Source organism: Hesperophylax consimilis, chromosome 11 (genome assembly GCF_061612785.1).
Source record: "Hesperophylax consimilis isolate HC1 chromosome 11, BYU_Hcon_1.0, whole genome shotgun sequence".
Taxonomy (NCBI): Eukaryota; Metazoa; Arthropoda; class Insecta; order Trichoptera; family Limnephilidae; genus Hesperophylax; species Hesperophylax consimilis.
The window spans coordinates 29,369,764-29,390,862 of NC_142846.1; the positions used below are offsets into that span (position 1 = coordinate 29,369,764).

General features: G+C 32.7%; 1 protein-coding gene across 1 annotated transcript in view; it reads right to left on the minus strand.

Moving 5' to 3' along the window:
* The window catches only part of kar (monocarboxylate transporter 10-like protein kar), a 48,067-nt gene extending 28,812 nt beyond the window's left edge, over positions 1–19,255 (minus strand). Inside the window, exon 1 of the mRNA XM_089637418.1 lies at positions 18,531–19,255. Coding sequence (XP_089493544.1) covers positions 18,531–18,825 — 295 coding nt within the window. The 5' untranslated portion in view covers positions 18,826–19,255. The remainder of the gene's footprint in view (positions 1–18,530) is intronic.
* Positions 19,256–21,099: the final 1,844 nt, after the last annotated feature.

Consider the following 21,099-nt stretch of genomic DNA (forward strand, 5'->3'; position numbering starts at 1 on the left):
CAAATGAAAAGTTCGCAGAGAACAAACAATAAATCTAGTGAACGAATTCAAAAATTCGCCTGAAATCAAAGTGATGCCATATAAAAAAATTAAATCAGTGTGGAATTTTACAAAATTAATAGGAACATTTTCAGTAGACGGGACATTTTCATGTAGTGACGACACGAGCCCAAATAATGGATTTATTTATTTAAAAATAAAAATAAATGTACATTTCTACAAAATTCCACACAGCATCCCCAAATATGACATGGGCCATGATGGAAATTATTTTTCCCAGGGCCTCCTGTGTGGAGTTAGTTAAAAAAAAAAACGGGAAAAAATAAGACCAGCAATCGGTAAATACATACAGCACAGTCCACACGAAAGTAAGGCCTCATTTTATGTTTTATACATCCAGCATCATGCAAGTAAAATTTGTTATAATAATATTCTAATTAGTATAGTTTTCACCGTTTATGCTTATTTATTAAAGTTGTCATTACTTAGGAACGGTGACCGGATAAATCATCACAATCCTACTTCATCACATCTTTAATAAGTTATATAAAGTCATGGAAAGTTATGAAACAAAAACTTTATTAACTGGGTTAGGTAGGTTAGGTTAGGTTAGGTTAGGTTAAAAACAAAAATTTCATCGTTTCTAATGACTTTATATCACTTTTTAAAAGTGTGTTGAATTGTCACGGTATTAAGTTATCATGGAACCCTTAGGAACCTACATAAAAAATGCAACGAAACACACTTTCGATCATCTTTACCGCTATCGGTTTTTTTTAATGGTGTTGCATATTAGCGATTTTTTCTCATTCGATCTTTTTGGTGAGTTCCGCAGTTTGTGTTATTCTTTATTAGGATAAACGCGTCGTGAAATATAATGTTTTTTTCTCATTCCATCTTTTTGGTGTGTTCCGCAGTTTGTGTTATTCTTTATTAGGATAAACGCGTCGTGAAATATACTGATTTTTTCTCATTCCATCTTTTTGATGTGTTCCGCAGTTTGTGTTATTCTTTATTCTATGATTTTCATCAATATTTTAGATGGCACCTATCCCATTAATCCAATCTACACAAAATTTGCATAGAGGCACGTTAACACCGTTGCCAAGACGCACTCTAACGAAATACAGTTGGAAATGAATAATTTAGAAATAAAGCCTAAAATAAAACAAGATTCCCTCAGTTATACGTTATAGGTATTTGTGTTTGTGTGTCCGGGGCCCACTATTAGTGAATTCGGCTATTTCCGGCAACGCGCAACGAGTTGAAATAGGTAATGCAGACTCGAGTATCCCATACTATCGTATTTCCTCTGTTAACTTGGAATGCTAACTCTTCACGTGTTGCGTGTAAATAAACAATTTATTAATAAACACATCGGTTGTCGGTGCATGGGTGACCTAATGATGTTTCGGCGTAATGCGTAATTTTTTTGTTATTGTTTGATTAGTATGAGAATAACGACGTTTTTTTTATTTTTATAACGTCATTGGATAGATTTTTTTTTTTTTTTTTTTTAAAAGAAAGACAAACATTCCTGGGTTACGAATAACCCAACAATGTTTGAAAATCTCCTACTACCACCACAGAAAGCCGAAAATGTTGCTTGTGTTGTGATGGAGGACTTAGCCAGCCGAGGAATCGAACACGCGACGCTCGGGTGAGACCCAAGCGCTATACCCACTCAACCACTGACCGGTCGATCTTTTATATTATGTCGTAATTTTTCAAGTAATACCCAAGTGAAAGCTTTTCTGGGGATTATTATACTCTTAAGTATACGCTGTAGTTAGGGGTATGACTATCGTATGGTTTCAGCATTCTAATATGCAGAGGCGTGCCACCCATATAGGCACATAATCACTAAATAATTTTACAATGTATAACATTATTTCAAGAATAAAAACTTCAAACTAAAAAATACCACCCTAATGTAACGTGTCAAAAGCCAAAACTATGTATGCAAAACGTGATAATATTTAAAAATGTCGACTGTAAAAAAAACTGCATGTGTTCACAATGGACAATTCATTTGCTTTTATTTTTGTCTTTATAGTCCGTGCTTTTCGACTATATCAGCAAATTTAGAAATCATTGCACATTTAGATACATCTATTATTACAATTTCATTATCGAAATAACGATAAAATCATGTTGGCTTTCTTTCAAAATATTGTTTGTGTTTATAAATATCCAGTAATTGGCTTGTAATATACATAAAGAGAGCGGTTATTTGGATTTATTCATTTAGTTTGCAGACAGCAGCTTTACCATTCTTAGCGAAAACTTTCACAAAGTGTGTTTTCTAGGGTAAATTTATAAAATTGCAATGTATTCGCTGTTCCTATTGCCAATCTTGATTATTATTATAAAGCATATTCACGATAGGACTGCCCTTTGATAGTGAGTTAAATTGCACTAGCTACCGTATTATTTAATTTTAATTGTTTGTTTGATATTTAGTGTAAATATGTGTATCTATTAACAAACGCTGTATGCAAGGAAACTGGAGCGTCTAATTAAATGTAGGTTGGTTTTATTAAAAAAAATATTTAGAATCGTGACGTGTATGACGAAGGAGGTAAACAATCAATTTTCTTATATCGTAATTGGGAAAGTGGTGGGACCCCTCCGATACCTATAATGATTATAAACTATGTCCACGCCACTGATAATACGCTAGGGAGTAAGTACCTATTTATTGGGGGATCGTTGAACTCATTACATTACAAATAACAACGTGTGTGGAAACTTTGACTACTTCACTAAGGCTTGCATTTTTATTGAGGCGAGATTATGGGTTCTTGTTCATATAGTGCACATAATATAATCACTATCATTTTTTATCCATTCACTGCTAAATGAAGGTCTCCCCAAACTGTTTTATCTTTAAGCGTTGTGCTTCCACTGAACTTGTTTATCCGTACCTACCACAGGAGTCAAAGTTCGGCTGTCTACTTTTTTTTACGAATAATGGTGCTGACAGATTGCACTATACGCATGATGGCTTGGCCTATTACAGCATATCGCTCGCCATACATTCCCAATGGGAATGAATGGCAAGCGATATGCTGAAATAAGCCAAGCCACGGGAATATAGCGTGGTCTGTGACAGGCTTAAGAGTTATGTAATATATTTGATTTTATTTGTTTAGTACTCAAATATATATAGAATCTAGATAGTACGGCATTTTATCAGTGTTGTCCATCCATTGGGTTTCCGGGAGTCTGTATTTCAAATTTTATAATATCCAGAAACCTTTATAATCTGTTAATATTATCTAAATGAATGCACAGTATAGGTATGTTGTAAAAGGAAGTGGCGCCATCTGTTGTTTTAAAAAAGAACCGTTGAACTTTTCAAATAGCATCCCCGATGAGAAAATGTCCAAAACAAAAATTCATAACTTAGAATTTCTGTTTCAAAAACTTTTACATAATTTCCCGACGCATTTTTCGACCAATTTTTCCCATATATTTTAATTTTCCAAACTTCACACAGTAGTATAAAAAATTCTTATTTTACATTATTATCAAAGGTTTTCAATTGTATAACTTAGTTAGAAATTAGTTTTCATTCGTCGGGTGAATTTCAAACGACATTCATTATATTACATAGGGATTCACAAATGGTTTTTATTTGGATAGAAAAATGAATAGGTACCTAGGTGACATAAAAATGAATAGGCTAATAATTGCCGTTATATATTAAAAGGTGCAAAACTCTATTACCAAGGAACTTTACTAAATTGGGCGAAGCCCATCAAAAAGCCGCCTGAAGGGCCTAGCAGCGAATAAAAACACAAACTTTCGTAATATAATTCCAATTGAAACAGAGAAAAAATATAATTTTCTGTTAAAGTATTATATTTTAGGTAAGTACTTTAACGCTTGTTTGTATTTATTCGAAAAAAAGTTATAATTTTGAAAATAATACTTAAAACCAAGTTCTGTAGTTCATTGAAGTGGAGTTAAATACACATAACCGAAAAATGTATTTTTAATTCTTGGTCTCATGGGATCTGGAATTGTAGTGTTCAATTCAAACTTCAGAATCACTTTACGTGAAATCCTGTGGTTAAAATGGTTTGCCCCATTTGGATTTCAGTATTCATTGCACCTATATTTACACAACTTGGGCTATAAATTTTTTTCTAATGACAATAATAATCAGGTATGTACTTACATTTATGATATATTGGATACGATAAGAACAGAATAGAATCAAGCATCCAGTTTTCCAGGGATATTTGATACTAACTTTGTATCCTGTATGGCGAATAACTCGAAATCTCAATCCATAACTTTATATACTCGTAATATGGTGTTTTGTCTTGAAATGAGCAAATGTTTGGTTCCTACCGGAATGTCACTTTATCCAGTTCCTACCTCTCCACTACCTTGCTGAAAAATGGTTTGAAATTTGGAACTATTAAACAATAGAATATAGTGAAAGTTTGAGTGTTGTTGTTTTGAAAACAGAAAAGGAATTTAAAACCACGCATTCTGTATTTCTACTAATTTACAACACACTTTCCTTGGACACTTGTTTTTAAGCTCTTAAAAATATATGTTACTCGTTAAGATAATCAGAAAAAATCTCTAAAAGTATGCTCGAAAATTATACAAAAAAACCCATCTTAAATGTTGTATATTTGTATGATAAAATTCAGTGTTTCTTGCTACTTACGTCATTTGCCGAGAGATTTTTGCTCTATTTTAAATAAGTCATACTTTATCAAATATTTTCGATTACGCATATCGATTAAAATCGTTTTATAATATTAGCGCGCTCCCTCCACCATTCAAATTTATATTATCTCCCTTTCAAACCACCTTCTTATTTTTGAACGCTTACTACGGAGCCTCAACTATCACGGGAGCAGGTTGTTGGTGCTATTGTGTACATAATATTGTTTTTCGTTCTCGTTCGCTTGAATTACCTCTTTATAGTTTATGTGCTCCTTGGCAGAGTTGGTATGATAGGTGATTGGTAATCAATTCCATTTTCCTTCCATATCTTCCCTTTTATCCTACACATACCATCACTCCATCACACCCATCAAATACCATTACGTTTAGTCTGAAGTATTTCTAGTCCATTTTCAAGTTAATCTAAAGCTGCGTAATTCGTTTGCAGTTTCGGATGCAGCATATAAGAAAAAAAGTGTATGTAATATGGCTCAAAGTATGCGATGCACACATAAATACTCGTATATATAATATATTATTATCCTTTTCCGGTGCATTAATTCATCATAGGATAAAATAATCTCGGTCGGGTCGAATGACAGATTAGTTCATTCGTCACAATATTTGGCTGACTCAGGTCGTCCTAGCTAGGAAAGCCAATTACTATAAGTAAAGCTTTAAAAAAATATCACATTTCATGGGGTGGCGAGTCAGACAGAAGTTAGTTGACGTGGGGTGGAAATGTTAAGGAAGTTATTCCTTGTACTTGAATACTACAATTCCAGATCCCATCGAGACCAAGAATTAAAAGTACATTTATAACTTCCTTGACAGTTAAGGAAGTTATTCCTGTGATAATATTAAACAAACATTCTGTGTTCATTCTTATGTTTATACTAGGTAGTGAAAAAAAGGAAAAAATTCGGTTTATGGGAGTCACTCGAATAACCGAAATTGAACTTGATTTAGACTAATTTAGGGCTGGGGAATCCGAATCTGTAAGAATTAGGTGGGGGTCGGCACTATTAACTGAGTTATAGGGTTTTGAAATTTCGTACGCGATACATAGAAACCATGTTTTATTTATCAATTATGACATAAGAAAATTAAATTAGTGACTATTTATTAGTCTCACATTTCAGAAGTGCCAACCAAAAAATAAAAAGTGTTGCCATATAATAATAATATGAATGCATGGAAAATTCAGAAAATTAAATATCATTTGCCAGATTTGTAGTCTATTATTTAAAATCTTGTAAATATTAAATTTATATATATATAACCTAACCTAACTGTGATTTTCTGTAACAAAAAAATGACCCTTTAATAACGCCCACTCGCGTCCCCTTTAGAGTTATATCCCAGTTTTCAAGTAGTTTGTGGGCTACGCTAGGTTTGTGATTTGATTCTAATACCTTTTTTCCATGTTATTTCCTGTTACAAAAAATTGCCCCTTTAATAACGCCTGCTCGCGTCCCCTTTAGAGTTACATCCCAGTTTTCAAATAGTTTGTGGGCTACGCTAGGTTTGTATAGACTGGTTTGTGATTTAATTCTAATACCTTTTTTCCATGTTATTTCCTGTTACAAAAAAATTGCCCCTTTAACGCCTGCTCGCGTCCCCTTTAGAGTTACATCCCAGTTTTCAAATAGTTTGTGGGCTACGCTAGGTTTGTATAGACTGGTTTGTGATTTAATTCTAATACCTTTTTTCCATGGTATTTCCATGTGCCTACTCTAACCCAAACTAAAAACCTAACCTATTTTGTAAAAAAATATTATTATTATATGGCAACACTTTTTATTTTTTGGTTGGCACTTCTGAAATGTGAGACTAATTAATAGTCACTAATTTGATTTTCTTATGTCATAATTGATAAATAAAACATGGTTTCTATGTATCGCGTACGAAATTTCAAAACCCTATAACTCAGTTAATAGTGCCGACCCCCACCTAATTCATACAGATTCGGATTCCCCAGCCCTAAATTAGTCTAAATCAAGTTCAATTTCGGTTATTCGAGTGACTCCCATAAACCGAATTTTACCCGAAAAATATATTAGAAAGGTAGAAATTGTGAAGATGAAAGTTAAAAGGAAAAAATTGTTTTGCTTGATATTGAAAAATTACGATATCAGTGAAAAATTTTAACATACGAAATACACATATCAAGTACTTATAGAATTATTTAATAAATAATTATGTTATAATACTTTTGGTACCTACAGGGAAAAAATAGCATTGCTAACTTAATCAATAAAAAAATCGCGTCGATTGCACGTCGTTTCCTGTTAAACTTTTATTACATTCATAATATATCGGAACACGTGTTTATGCACATGCATTCGCCCTAATAATGCGAAAATATGATGATTTTATTCACACGTGTTCCGACATCGCTATGATACATTCCTTTTTTTACTAAAAGTTGAACAGGAAACCGATCAATTTATTCGTTAAGGGCCTTCAGTCCCGTTTTTAACAGAATTACGAATAATTTGAAGAGATTCTTAATATATTAGCAATGTTTTATATCAGTAAGTTTTCTCCGTGTTTATCGCTTATCGGAATAGTTCCCACAATCATTTCCAATTTTTAAAAACTTAAAATAGTTTATTGAACCCGAGTTACACATACAACCACTATTATTTATATACTAATAATAATAGTCAACAGTAATTCAATCTCTCGAGATATTCCTCCACGACCACACAAAGTGATACATTGTCATTTGTCATTGTAAGAACATAAATATATCGGATTACGCTCATATTTTCATCGAAGGCGATGACTTATACCTTTCTAATAAAGCAGTGATTCCCAAAGTGGGGATATCGCCCCTCTGGGGGCGCTAAAAAGATCCAATGGCGGTCTCACGGGCAACCGATTGCCAATTGGATGGTAGCAGATATGTGATTTATTACAAATAAATCCATTACAAATGGATGTGGAAAATTCTTTTCCATTTTGAATTTTAAACTGTATTTTTCCACCCATTATCCTCGCTATGAGAGATATTTTGCAACATTCTTCTTATTATCTAAACTTATCTTTTTTTCATAGGCCTAGTATATCAGTTGGTCCTTATCCTCGCTATGAGAGATATTTTCCAACATTCTTCTTATTATCTCGACTTATTTTTTTTCATATGCCCAGTATTATATATCAGTCAGTAAGTTGTGGTAGGTATTATATTCTACTCAGGTTAAAGATTTTTTTACACAGTGGATACATATCACTATTTATGATTTGTTTGGAGAATTGTAATAAGTCCAGACGGAAAGTTATTCCGCAAGTTGTTCTACTTTGATGTCCATAGATAAATGACAAAAGTGTTCAATAATTGTTTTAATAGAAGGCTATTTGTTTTTACTCTTACATTGTTTGACCTAAGAAACCATTTTGCATTTTCAATCCACTTTGAAAAAAAGTATTTCTCATTTTGCATTTAAAATCATTTTCTAAAAACGAATTCACAGCTTATATTTTCAAATGGATGATTTTGACCCATTTCCATTTTGCATTTCAAGTGGTTTTGGGTACCCATTTTGCACGTCTCTGTATGTTAGTAAGAGGGAGTGAGGGCAATACCAAGAGGTTGATATAGCTTCATACATTGTTGAAAGATTCATATCTATGAGCCGTTCAGATTTTTTTCGTAAAATATTTAAATGACAACCGGTTTTAACAAATAGAATCTTTTTACAATAGCTATTATAAATTTCATTTTAGTATTTTAGTTAAAATGCGATTTACTTATAAAATCAGCGTCAATGTGTTAAAAAAAAACAATATGTAAATAACAATCCGAATATGTTATTTTTTTTTTTATAGTGAATACTTCACAAGAGTCCCAACTGCTCCCGTCTGGAGCCAGTGAGACTATGGCATCCCCAATTGGGGGATGTTGTGAGGCTGAAGGTAAGTGGGGAAGGGAAAGAGGAAGGTGGGGAAGTACCTGGCTATTCAGATCTAGTCACTAAACACGGCTAAAGCCATTTGGAGCAACGTTTCAATTCTGAATGGTGGTCTTACACCAGGGCGATACTGGTAGTATCTTCCACTCTGGAACGTGCCGCATATATACTATATATTATTTTAATTAATTAATTGTGAAATAACACAAATTAATCAAATAAAATTTATTTGCGCACGCCGGGTTCGAACCCGCGACCTTCGGAATGGCAGTCCAATGCGTTACCACTGGACTATGCCGGCCGTCAAAGTTATGGGGAAGTCGGAACATTGGTTCATAAAAATTCGGATATTTTCCCATCTTATATTTATCAGGATAATCGCAGCTGCGTGAACACGTGTTCAGATATATTTTGAATGAAAAGATTTTTAATAAATCAGCCATTCTCATTTTTTTACGTGCAGGTTGAAGAATCTATGAAAAATGGGCCGTAAGCCTTAGTTTGAGAAACTCTTCTGTAGACGTCTCCTGGTAGACAAAGAAATAAGATATTATGTATCATGTCAATATGTTTTATCCACTTCAATAGACTAATGAATTTTATAGTAAGGAGCGTTTTGTGGTAATAGCGTAGGTATCTTCAGGCAATAACTATCTACCTATTAATAAACCGTGAGAAATTATTGTCATCAAATCTGCCAACATTCATTACCTACGTTAAGTCAATATCAACAAAATATTTGAATATCTACAAACCTTTTCCTGAATTTATACAAACGGAGTCCGGAAACTCGTAGTACGAGTATAAGTCGTAAAATGGTGAATCTAATCAAATTTTGAATCGATTTTGGGTTACAACTTTTTTGAACAGAGCTTTCGTTTCTCGATTAAATAGAGTTCGAAGTTCGAATTGTTTACATCAAATGTAAGAAAAGTCAGTTGTTAGGGGTTAATATCGTCTGTTAAATATATTTTTAAATGAGTCAAAGCGTACACTAAGTCGAAGCGTATCTTAAGTTTTTTATCCTTATAATTTCCGAAAAAAAAGGAAAACAGGTTAAAAAATTCGAAATGCTTCGATCGGAATTTTTTCGTTTTTTGTTTTCTATGTGATGTAGATTCAGATTCCCGATAACATAAAAGGAACAACTATTCTTAGAAATTTTAACCAATAAAAAATGTAAGTTATATGCACCTATTTGTAGGCTTGAGGGGCGGAAACTTACCATCAACATGAATATACAAGGAACTCCGGTGAAAACTACTAAAGCTAAAAAAAATATTTTTATAAAGATCAACAAATGCTGATTCTGAAGAGATAAATTTTATTATATGCATATTATTAAAAGTGAGTTTATAAAACATCATTTAAAAACGAATACAACCCACCGTTTGGTTGGCACGACTGAATCTGCTGATTCTGACATCCCAACCAGTCTACATGTGAAATATATCTATTGTCTAAAATTCTTGCACAAGTTCAAAATATTAGTGACGAGAAGCTAACATATTAGCTAGTGTTCTTCAACGTTAAAAGCGGGTAATTTTAAGAATAACAGCGCCAGTTGAAAAAGAAGTAGGCTTTTGATTGACTGGTGATTGGTGACGTCACTGGGCATGTCAATAGATTTGGTGCGATTTTGGGAGACCCGAAAAATTAAAACTTTGAAAATTATTTTAACGAATAAAACAATAACAATAAAAAATACAGGAAAGTTGATTAAATTAAAATAAAAAAAGACTAGAGTTTCTTGTTTTCAGTAACTTTCAATTGGTTAAAATATTACTATTTTCAAATACATACTATTCGCTATTTTTGATAGAAAAAAATGCTGCGAACGCATTTTCTAGTACCCACGATTGATATCACATAGTGACAGGCAAATTATCAGCATATTTTTAGCTACCATCTGTGATACGCCAAACGTAAAAATATAAAACGTGAGATATATTTCAACGCAGCATCGTGTATTTTTGTTGTTGTTGTTGAGGCCCCTCAAAGTATTTAGTTGTGAAAGTCAAGCGATCGCTTTTGAATTAACATATCATGTTGTATTAACAGAAGCGATTCTATTTCAGAGACGTTTTCCACCGGTTGGTTAGGAGTCTATTTACATAAATAATCCTGAAGACATTTTCGTCTTCGCTCTGTTTCTTTGTTTATGTTTTAGAGGAGACACATTTATTCATAGACAAAAGCATAATGCATCTTGACGATACAGAGAACATCGCGATATGAGACTTGTAGGAAAGTAGTATGATACATAGGTAAGTACCTAATATAAATCTTTATTTAGTCTCTAGTCCTAGTAGATATCTACCATCTAAAATTTTAAAGGGTGTCTTTGTGACATACCAACAAAAGAATAAATTGACATTGCAATTCGGAATAACGATCCAAAGCAACAAAGACAAATTTGCGGTGACATTGCCGATTATTTTGAAGAAGGCTGACTGTATTGGTTTCCTGATTTTCTTTGTTGGTTTTTGGCGAAAACACCAAGAAAACTTTGTTGTGGAAGAGGACTGACCGGCTTGGCTAAAAATGATTCCTTTGTTCATAAATAAACACAAATCGCTCACTCAGATGTCCATAAATGTACAAACATTAAACTACACAATTCGTTTTCGCTTCTAACACTAAAAATAACACGGACATAACATAAATTTTCTTTTTTAAATTGCTTTTATTAAGTAAAATATTGTATTATCACAAAATACTAATATCGCTTGTCTGTGCGGGAAATATTGGTCCAGTGTGAAATCTAGTTTTATGAACTCAAATTTACTTTGAATTTAAGTTTCATTTTCAAAATTGGAATAAGTTGTGTGAAGAATTCAGACAAGCGATAAAGTAGGTATATTTCTATAATATAATATTTTAATTGGCAACAAAATTGGAACTGATTTTTTAAAAATTTACACAATCCCGTGATTAATCTCGGGTCTGCGCTAGTACGTAATAAAGACATTAAACTTTTAAAGTTACAATTTTCTGAACAAGTATTGAAAATAACATGTAGTATTTTGATTAAACACCAATGGTAACCATTAAGAATCTGATAGGAATTAATAAATATTATTTTATAAATAATCGAAGTTAACAAAAATCAAACAGCAACTAAAATTATTTTATTGAATTAATCTTATTATTATTATTCCTTCCCACACACAACGACGTTATCAGCTAAGGTCAAAGTGCCGAGAGTATTTTATTATTGCCGCTTTGAATAATTTGACGATTGGGGGGTCAAGGATATTTTGCAAAATTATATCACAAAAGGCGAAATAATCGATGGTATATAAACGTACAAACTCCAAACTACGCTAGGAAGATGTTCAAAGAACGTAAGGAAGTCTATGCTTGCTAACTTTTACGTGCTTATATTCGTATTATGTACTAGGTGTTGGGTTAGGTCAGGTCACGCCCACGGAAATTGAAGTTTATAAAAATTTAAAAGATAATATAATAAGTACGTTAGTACTTTCACTAGATTTTCAGCAAAATTTGAAATGTTCCAATTATAAAACGTACAAAACAAAAGCAGTTATTTTTTGACAGATGAACTACTGTAATAATTGACGACAAACATAGATAAGGATGGAAAAGCGATAGGTAAGTACCTAGATACGAAAATAAGTGATTTGAGTTAAGAGGTTTTAGATAAATAAGTTGGAGCACTGAAGATACAGCACTAGATGTGTGATCTAGGTGTATATATGTTACCTACCGATTTAAATTTTAATTAACAGCTATCGCCAATGTATATGAGACATTTTGACTGCCTACTAGGTACACCAGAAGTAAGGAAAAAATTAGCTTACTCGGGGCACACGAACACGCATACAGAATTCTATCGATTTATATATTAGGTGGGTTGGAGGTTAGCAAAATGTAATGAAAAATTTAAATTTAATGAAAATTTTAGAAATTATAAAAAGTACCTACACTTCATTTTAAATTATTTTTGAGTTCTTATCACATATATACATAATGGTAGAGCTTTGAAGTCAACACGCCTGAAATAATACGGCGATTAATTTGTGGCATAATTGAAATGAATAATTTTCCTCGATTATTTTCTTTAAAAAAAGCTGATGCGAAGATGAGTATTGAGTATAAAGTTAACGGACCGCAAAAAGTAATTAGGTACCTACTTTAACTATCTTTTCGACGAAATAATAGCAATATAGACGTTTGTATTGTGTAAGCAGACCGACTGACCTACATATTTTTTCTCAATGGTTGGAAATACAGTCTGAAAATATTTCGGTATTTCTGGAAAATGTGTCAGATTTACGTATGTAAACATTAATCTGTGATCTGCGGAATTTTGAATTTATCGTTTGCTTAAGAAAAGGATTTTTCCTTCATGAAATTAATAATAAGACTACGTTTTTAGAATATTACCATTGAAGAACCGAAAGCTGTGCGGATAAACGGCAAAAACTCTTGAACTGGGTTCTTAGGCGTCATGAAATTTTCACCGCTTTTTTCGTCTGTAATTTTAAGTTCGACAAAACGTTTTTCGTTAAATTTACAGAAAATAGGGACACGTAAGCATATTTTATTTTTAAACATGGGTAAAATTCGGATTCCCCAGCCCTAAATTAGTCTAAATCAAGTTCAATTTCGGTTATTCGAGTGACTCCCCTAAACCGAATTTATTCCTTAAACATTCTGTATTAGTTTGATAATAATGAGATGTTAGCATGTATTTCAGAATCCGGAAATGTAAAATAATGTATTGTAGTAGCTATTTCGTTAATAAACAGATAATTTGACGTCTTTTCTTCAACATAATAATATTAAAATTATATTTTTTAGCTAATTGTATTTTATTTAAAACCTAAACTAAGAATCAATATTAGGATCACAGGTTCATATTTTGTCTTAAATAAGAGAAGAAAAAAACTAACCTTAAAATATTTGCAATGACCGCCAAGTAATAGATTTTAATTTTAACGAAATAATAATTATTTAAAAACATTATTTTGCATTTCCTGAATGTATTTTCAATTTTCTGTTTATTTGCCGTCATGAAGCCATATTTCATATTTTTCAATTGCAATCTTGGAGAAAATAAAATCAAAGCAAATGAACCAAATTATTCATGCTCAGGGCTTTTGCTTCTTTCAGTCAGTAACTTTTTAAAATGGCTCGAGGGAACATAATCATTTATCTACAGTTCTACAGTAAGGGTTCAGGGTTGATGGGTCGATCGCGGAACAAACTTTGGTTGACCCGAATAATGAAGAAACGCTTATTTGTTAAGAAGCGGTTTTGGTCAAAGTTTAAAAAAAGAATAAAAAAGCAACATTTTAAATTCTTATAAGATTCTCGTAAGAAATTGACTCGCATGAAAATTAAGGTACAACGTAGCTTCCAATCTCAAAAAGCTTGGGAATGGGAACCCTTCAAACCTACCTACCTACCTAACCTAGTGTTAAAAAATATAACTTACAATCTATATTCAACGTCATACATATTATTGCAAATAAAATACAGTATTTCTGATACTGATAAGTAAAGGGTCGAGATGAAGCTTTACATTATAAAATGAGTTACCTGATACCAGACAGTAATGACTGCTTTACACCATACTTATTTCATACAGATCACCATATCGGGAACCACGCAAAAAAATTTCGCTAGACACGATCATTATATTCATACTTACAGGTAGTTGCCATTAGAGCAGAAATAAAATTCTGTACGGTTTTAAAACATCAAAAAATGGACACTCCTTGAACATAACCATAGAACACAACCATGAAATCATCTTTCACTGTCATTTGCGAGCTTTGTCACGTGCTTTGTCATTACCCAACGGATGTATTTATCTACCCGTTCGTCTTTGAACCTTTTTCATAATGATTTGTATAGGTACCTAGGTCCTGGGAAAATTGCCTACCTGATCATCGTATATTGATCGGTACGATATGCTTATAATATATGAGGTGGAACTATCAAAACACAGCAGCGCAGATGCCAAAGCAACAGCTCTCACAACCCTGTCTCTCTTTAAAAACCACTCACCCTGTTTCTATTAATTAATTAAAAAGTATGTTACAAATTCTTTATTCAATGAGTTAACTGTGCGCATGTAAAGTTCTCGTGGATTATTTCTCCAAAACAAAATTTCAACTCATATTTAACAGTAATTCATATTAAAAAAATAATTTTATTAATATTTGAAATATTAAATGCAATATTTTCACTAATATATTTGCGTAAAACAATGAGAGATAGCAGAACACGCGAAATTCACACTACCTAACAGTAAAACACATTCACAATCAGCAATAAACAGATAGTAACACTTTTACTAATATTTTAAATATAAAACTGAATATGTAATACGTAAAACAGTGATAGAGGTGGCAGATCTTAAAATGTACGAACATACATGTCATGTAAAACGGCCGTAAGTATAAGTACGTACTATATCAAAAGAAATCATCATTATGCATTGCGGTTAAGGAATAATATAGAAATGGCTCATATTCAGGTACCACTTTAGACAAATCAATACCAAGGGTAAAAGCATTAAAGTAATGCAAGGAAAATTGCGTGTTTGGAGGTCTAATTTATGCAAAAAATGTGGCTCGCCAAATACTTTTTGGCAATAAATTGTTTTTATTTTTCATATTAGCAGTTTTAATGGATTTCTATAGCGTAGCTAAATTTTGTTGTAAGTCGACCGTTTTGCATTTCTTCAGTCTGTACATTTTTTTTGTATGTTCCGTTTCCGGTTCAAGGTGGTGGCCGTTTTAAAGGTTCAGTAAAGATTCCTTTTTCAAATATGAAATCGTGTTTATTTATACTTTCTTACTGGCGTTTTTCATTTCATTATTATGATATCTACATGTATGAAGAAAGTTTGAAAAAAGAATTGTCATTGAGATAGATCATCCTTATTTGAAATATATATAAAATAAATATGATTTGTAAGTAGGTAGATATCTACCTACAAATTTTATAATTTCAAAGACAAAATTGGTTTTGATTTAATTACGAGAAAATTAGAAACGATATTTTTGGATGTAAGGTCCACTGTCCATAGAACTATTAGTTATTACTTAGTACCCCCACAAATATGAACAGCAAAAATATCATTACATATTTCTGAAATGAATTGCAGAATGTCTATGGTCGTTAGTGTACATTAGGGTGTATCGATTTTTAACTTTTTTTTTGTTTTCAAATTCCAAGTTGAAATAAAGTTGCTACTAGGTACCACAACTTACCACAATTTTTTTTGGATTTTTAAAAAAATGTGTAGGTCTCCCGCACAAGGCCTAAAGTTTTAATTTTTTTCAAAAAATATCAATTTTTTTTTAAATTTAAAAAAATAAATTCATAACTTTTGTGTTTATTCCAAGTTAAAAAACAGTAATATTAGGGCATAAAAATAAGTAAGAAACGGTTTTTTTTTATAAAATATGGTATTTTGGTCTCCCGCACAAGCCCTAAAGTTTGTTAATTTTGATGAAATTTTGTAATTTTGTGTACATATATGAACCATGTTTTTTTAAAGTTTAAGCCACCGGAATTAATTGTACTTTTCTTACAGAAGGCATAAAATGAGACAATATATATATACATAATTCTTATATACATACACTAAAAATATATAGCACATATATACTATATATATATAATATGTTTTATACCTGAAAAAAGATAGTTGGACGGTGTAAATTGTATGAGAAAGGTGTTGAAAGAAACTGATGTTATTTGCTATTACTGTTGTTTATTACAAAAGTATAAAAGGTTATAACATGTCATAAAATGTAGTATAAAAACTAAGTACAAAATGTTGCTGATTACTTTCCATACGACATAAGTGGCAGTTTTCTTGTTCTACTGCAAATTTACTGACTTGTTTAAGTATTCGTCCTTTCATCTTGGCTTCAAAACCTTAAATCAAAGTTATGTATAGTATTTACATAGGCCTAGTGAAAATTTTATAAATGTTATTACAGTTCCCAAATGAAATTTCAATTTAATATGGAAGACAGTATGATAAAGACGTTATTTAGAAACATTATAACTACAAAATAGTCGAAAAAAACTTACTTAAATTCTAATCCTTTGCAGAGGTTTTGTACTGGCTCTTGGTCTCGAACGTAGGTAACTCTTTACGGTCTTCCAGTCTGGCACGGATAAAACTATCTCTTTCGATTAGCCCACATACTCGCTTCAAAGCTTCTGTGACTTCCTTGACAATTCGTTCCACCGCTTGAGTGTGAGAAGGAATTCTAAATTCAACCCTTCCACTTCTGCCAGTTTCCGCAATTGACTCCAACTTTTCAAGGCTCATATCAGTAACAAGAGGGGGTTCGGTTACTGAAGTGGATTTCCAATCAATCATATCTATATAGTCTTCGGCCTCAAAATTGATCTGAGGGGGTTTAAATACCCTTACCCCTTTCCTTACGGTTGAGCGAGCTTTCTGGATTCTCTTATAAGCCAAGGCTCTGATATGTTTTCGTTCATCGAACAGCATAGCTATCAAAACATGCTCTGGGTGAGCCATGAAAGCATTTATCTGTAACGTTGCATGGACGACTTTTCTTAGCTTATCTACCAAGTAATTGCTGAAAAGAATCATTTAAAAAAAATGAATGGAAGGTTGCGGGATTTGGGGATTGCACTTAATTGAGAACCATGATGGTATGTAGACCTTCATCATGAACTCTGCAAGCTTTCTTAGCTGAGGGGTCGGATCATCGGTGGCTACATACAAACGAAGGACTCGATTTGCCAGAGTAAGCCACCTGGCGTGCGAGATGTTGCCGGGGTTTCGTTTGGCCAACTCTTCTGCAATAGAATTGTCTTCCATATTAAATTGAAATTTCATTTGGGAACTGTAATAACATTTATAAAATTTTCACTAGGCCTATGTAAATACTATACATAACTTTGATTTAAGGTTTTGAAGCCAAGATGAAAGGACGAATACTTAAACAAGTCAGTAAATTTGCAGTAGAACAAGAAAACTGCCACTTATGTCGTATGGAAAGTAATCAGCAACATTTTGTACTTAGTTTTTATACTACATTTTATGACATGTTATAACCTTTTATACTTTTGTAATAAACAACAGTAATAGCAAATAACATCAGTTTCTTTCAACACCTTTCTCATACAATTTACACCGTCCAACTATCTTTTTTCAGGTATAAAACATATTATATATATATAGTATATTTGTGCTATATATTTTTAGTGTATGTATATAAGAATTATGTATATATATATTGTCTCATTTTATGCCTTCTGTAAGAAAAGTACAATTAATTCCGGTGGCTTAAACTTTAAAAAAACATGGTTCATATATGTACACAAAATTACAAAATTTCATCAAAATTAACAAACTTTAGGGCTTGTGCGGGAGACCAAAATACCATATTTTATAAAAAAAAACCGTTTCTTACTTATTTTTATGCCCTAATATTACTGTTTTTTAACTTGGAATAAACACAAAAGTTATGAATTTATTTTTTTAAATTTAAAAAAAAATTGATATTTTTTGAAAAAAATTAAAACTTTAGGCCTTGTGCGGGAGACCTACACATTTTTTTAAAAATCCAAAAAAAATTGTGGTAAGTTGTGGTACCTAGTAGCAACTTTATTTCAACTTGGAATTTGAAAACAAAAAAAAAGTTAAAAATCGATACACCCTAGTGTACATGGTAATTCGTGCTTAATATAATTTTACTATATAAATCACGATAACCTGGTCTAAATAAGCAAATATTTCAAATTAGAACCGAGTTTTAAAATACACAAGTACCTCCTTTTTAAAGAACTAAAAAAAACAATTACGTTATAAGAAAATTTTGTAAGTATCTACTTGGTAAGTAAATATCAACACTAATAAACAAAGAGGCAAAAATAAATATGAGTAAGTACCGGCTTTGCTAGACGCCTCCTTGTCTCCTTCCATCTCCAGCTTCTTGTGAAGATGGAAGTGGATGACTCCGAAAGTGTTAATGACCCCGAACAGGATCCCATTGCAGAGGAAGGACGACACCAGCACCATCCAGGCTCTGACGCCCCCATCAGGGGGTCTCCTGCATTCTACTGCGGGGGTTCCTCCGTTGGTGTCCTCCGTGGAGTGCCCATTCTCTATTCCCTTTGACTTGACTAGGGCTACGGCTCCTCGACCTGTGAGAGGCTCTCCGTGGATTAAATCGGAATTTTCCATTATTGGGTAACCGACTAATTGCTTCTTTTTTTTCACAAACACAACCTTCCCCGTATTCGTGAAAGGACAAATTAAAACCGACTTGTAGAAGTAATAAAAAATATATATAGTTTCTGATTTCCAACTTTGACCGTTAAGGTTTTTTTTCTAAAAATTCTTAAAATTTGTATATTTATAATTTTATTTAGAAATAAGTTATTTCTGATGTAGCACAAATGTAAATATTCAGGAGTCAGTCAACTTGGTAGAAAATAGCTGTTTATTGTCACTATGATAACACTTAAATTGCAAGGAAACATTGTCGAGTTTTTGATTAGTTTTAAAAATGAAGACGATAAACGGTGTTGCGAAGTCTCGGTCGCTGAATAAAACGAGGAGCGAGCTAAACTCGAAAACGTCCTCTCTCAACCGGCGAAATGCGACTAGTGCTATGTGCTGTGCTAGTGAATAGCGAACAAGACAAGTAAACTAAAGTAGTCGAGGCGACAAGACGATTTTCGACCAGCGACTAAACTCGTCCCTCGCCCCATACAGATAGAACAGAGCGCCAGAACACACGTCACCAGCACGTGGAAATAAAATAAACTTCGTTCAATTCACCCTTTATTGGGTAGTCGTAGTCGATTGTTCGTTGGACAGTCAATGAATGTAAGATCAATCATTGATTAAACATTGTTAAAGCTCTCAAGCACCCTTTCAAACAAACCTTAACATAGGTAAGAACTAAAATATTTAATACTCCAAATTGCTTGCAATATGGAACATACATTATATTTCGAGAATTATATTGTTTCCATTTTCTATTACTCCCCCCATACTTCACGTTGTGCGTGGATCAATAAACTAATCACAAATGGTATACAAACTAACGCACGTATATTATGTAAGTAGGTATGTGAATTCGATCCGGTGCATTCTCATTTGCCATGACCGGGTGCAATGCCGCGATTTACTCATTGTGTACCCTAGGCGTTTAGGTGCATTACTATTTCTATCGAAGCATGACTTGTTGAGGTACTATTGATTTATTTGTTGATAAATAACACGATGATTATTATGAAATGCATATTTTTCAAGAGCGGCGATGTACTTCTGTACTATGAGCGAATTTCAAATCGATCGTGAAAATTCAACTGACAGTAACCTTGAATATTTCCGCCAATGAAACATATTGAGTCAGCTGTTAAATGTTGCCAGATGAATAAAAATTGACTTTATTTTAGATTGGGCGGTAGGCACTGAACTTCTTTATGGTTTGGTGACCGGGTATGTTAAAATGACTTTATATCACTTTTTGGAGGTGTGTTGAATTGTCATTTTGATGACATACCCGGTCGCCAAACCAACTTTTCAAGCACAACACACAAATAACTTTTCAACACACATTACGAATGTATCATACAATGATAGGTATTTGGTACAAATTTTTTGGTAATTATTCGGAATCGCTGGACACGGATTGTATGAAATATTTTTAAATAAAACCTTCTGATTTACCTTAATTACTATAAAAGGAATCTGACTGCATTTGGGATATTTTTAATTTTAGCATTTTAATTTTTAATTATGTAAATCGAAACTTCACTTTCGTTGTATGGGATGACAGCTGGAATGATTTCTGTTAACGACATTTTCTCTTGTTGGTACTCCTGATATGAGTGGCTAGAATTTTAACCATTTACTGTATGCAAATACTAGGTAGGTACTATTTTGGCCAAACTCGAAAAATTTCGTTTAATCCGTGCCCAGCGATTCCGAATATTTACCAATTTTTTAAAGCGGAATGTAGGCAGAAAGGAAAATAGAGTACGTCTTGAACGAAACAATATCGCTATAACACTGAAGAAATGTAAAGATTAAAGAAAGGAAATGTTTATCTTACAGCTATTGTATTTCAAGTGCATGTTTTATGATCAGTCGGCCACCCGACCCTAATTCCACGATTTGCCGGGTTCCTAGTAAACGTCTCACGAGAGCTGACGCCTAATTTTTACTTCACAGAGTAACCAATATCATACGTTTATCGTAATACATTGTTACTCTAAGTGTACAACTCGTTTTGGCCTCCCGCGCTTTACCAATAGTGTACAAATACAAAAAAAAAATGCTTTTAAGCGTCTCCCGCTCTCTACCAACAGTTTGCAAAAGACGCGTTTAAGCGTCTCTCGCAAACTACGTCTTAATATGAAATACTTGATTGATTTGGTTATTTTTATATTTTATACCTATATATTTTGTGAACACTGTTTGATTTTTTATAATACATACTAAGTT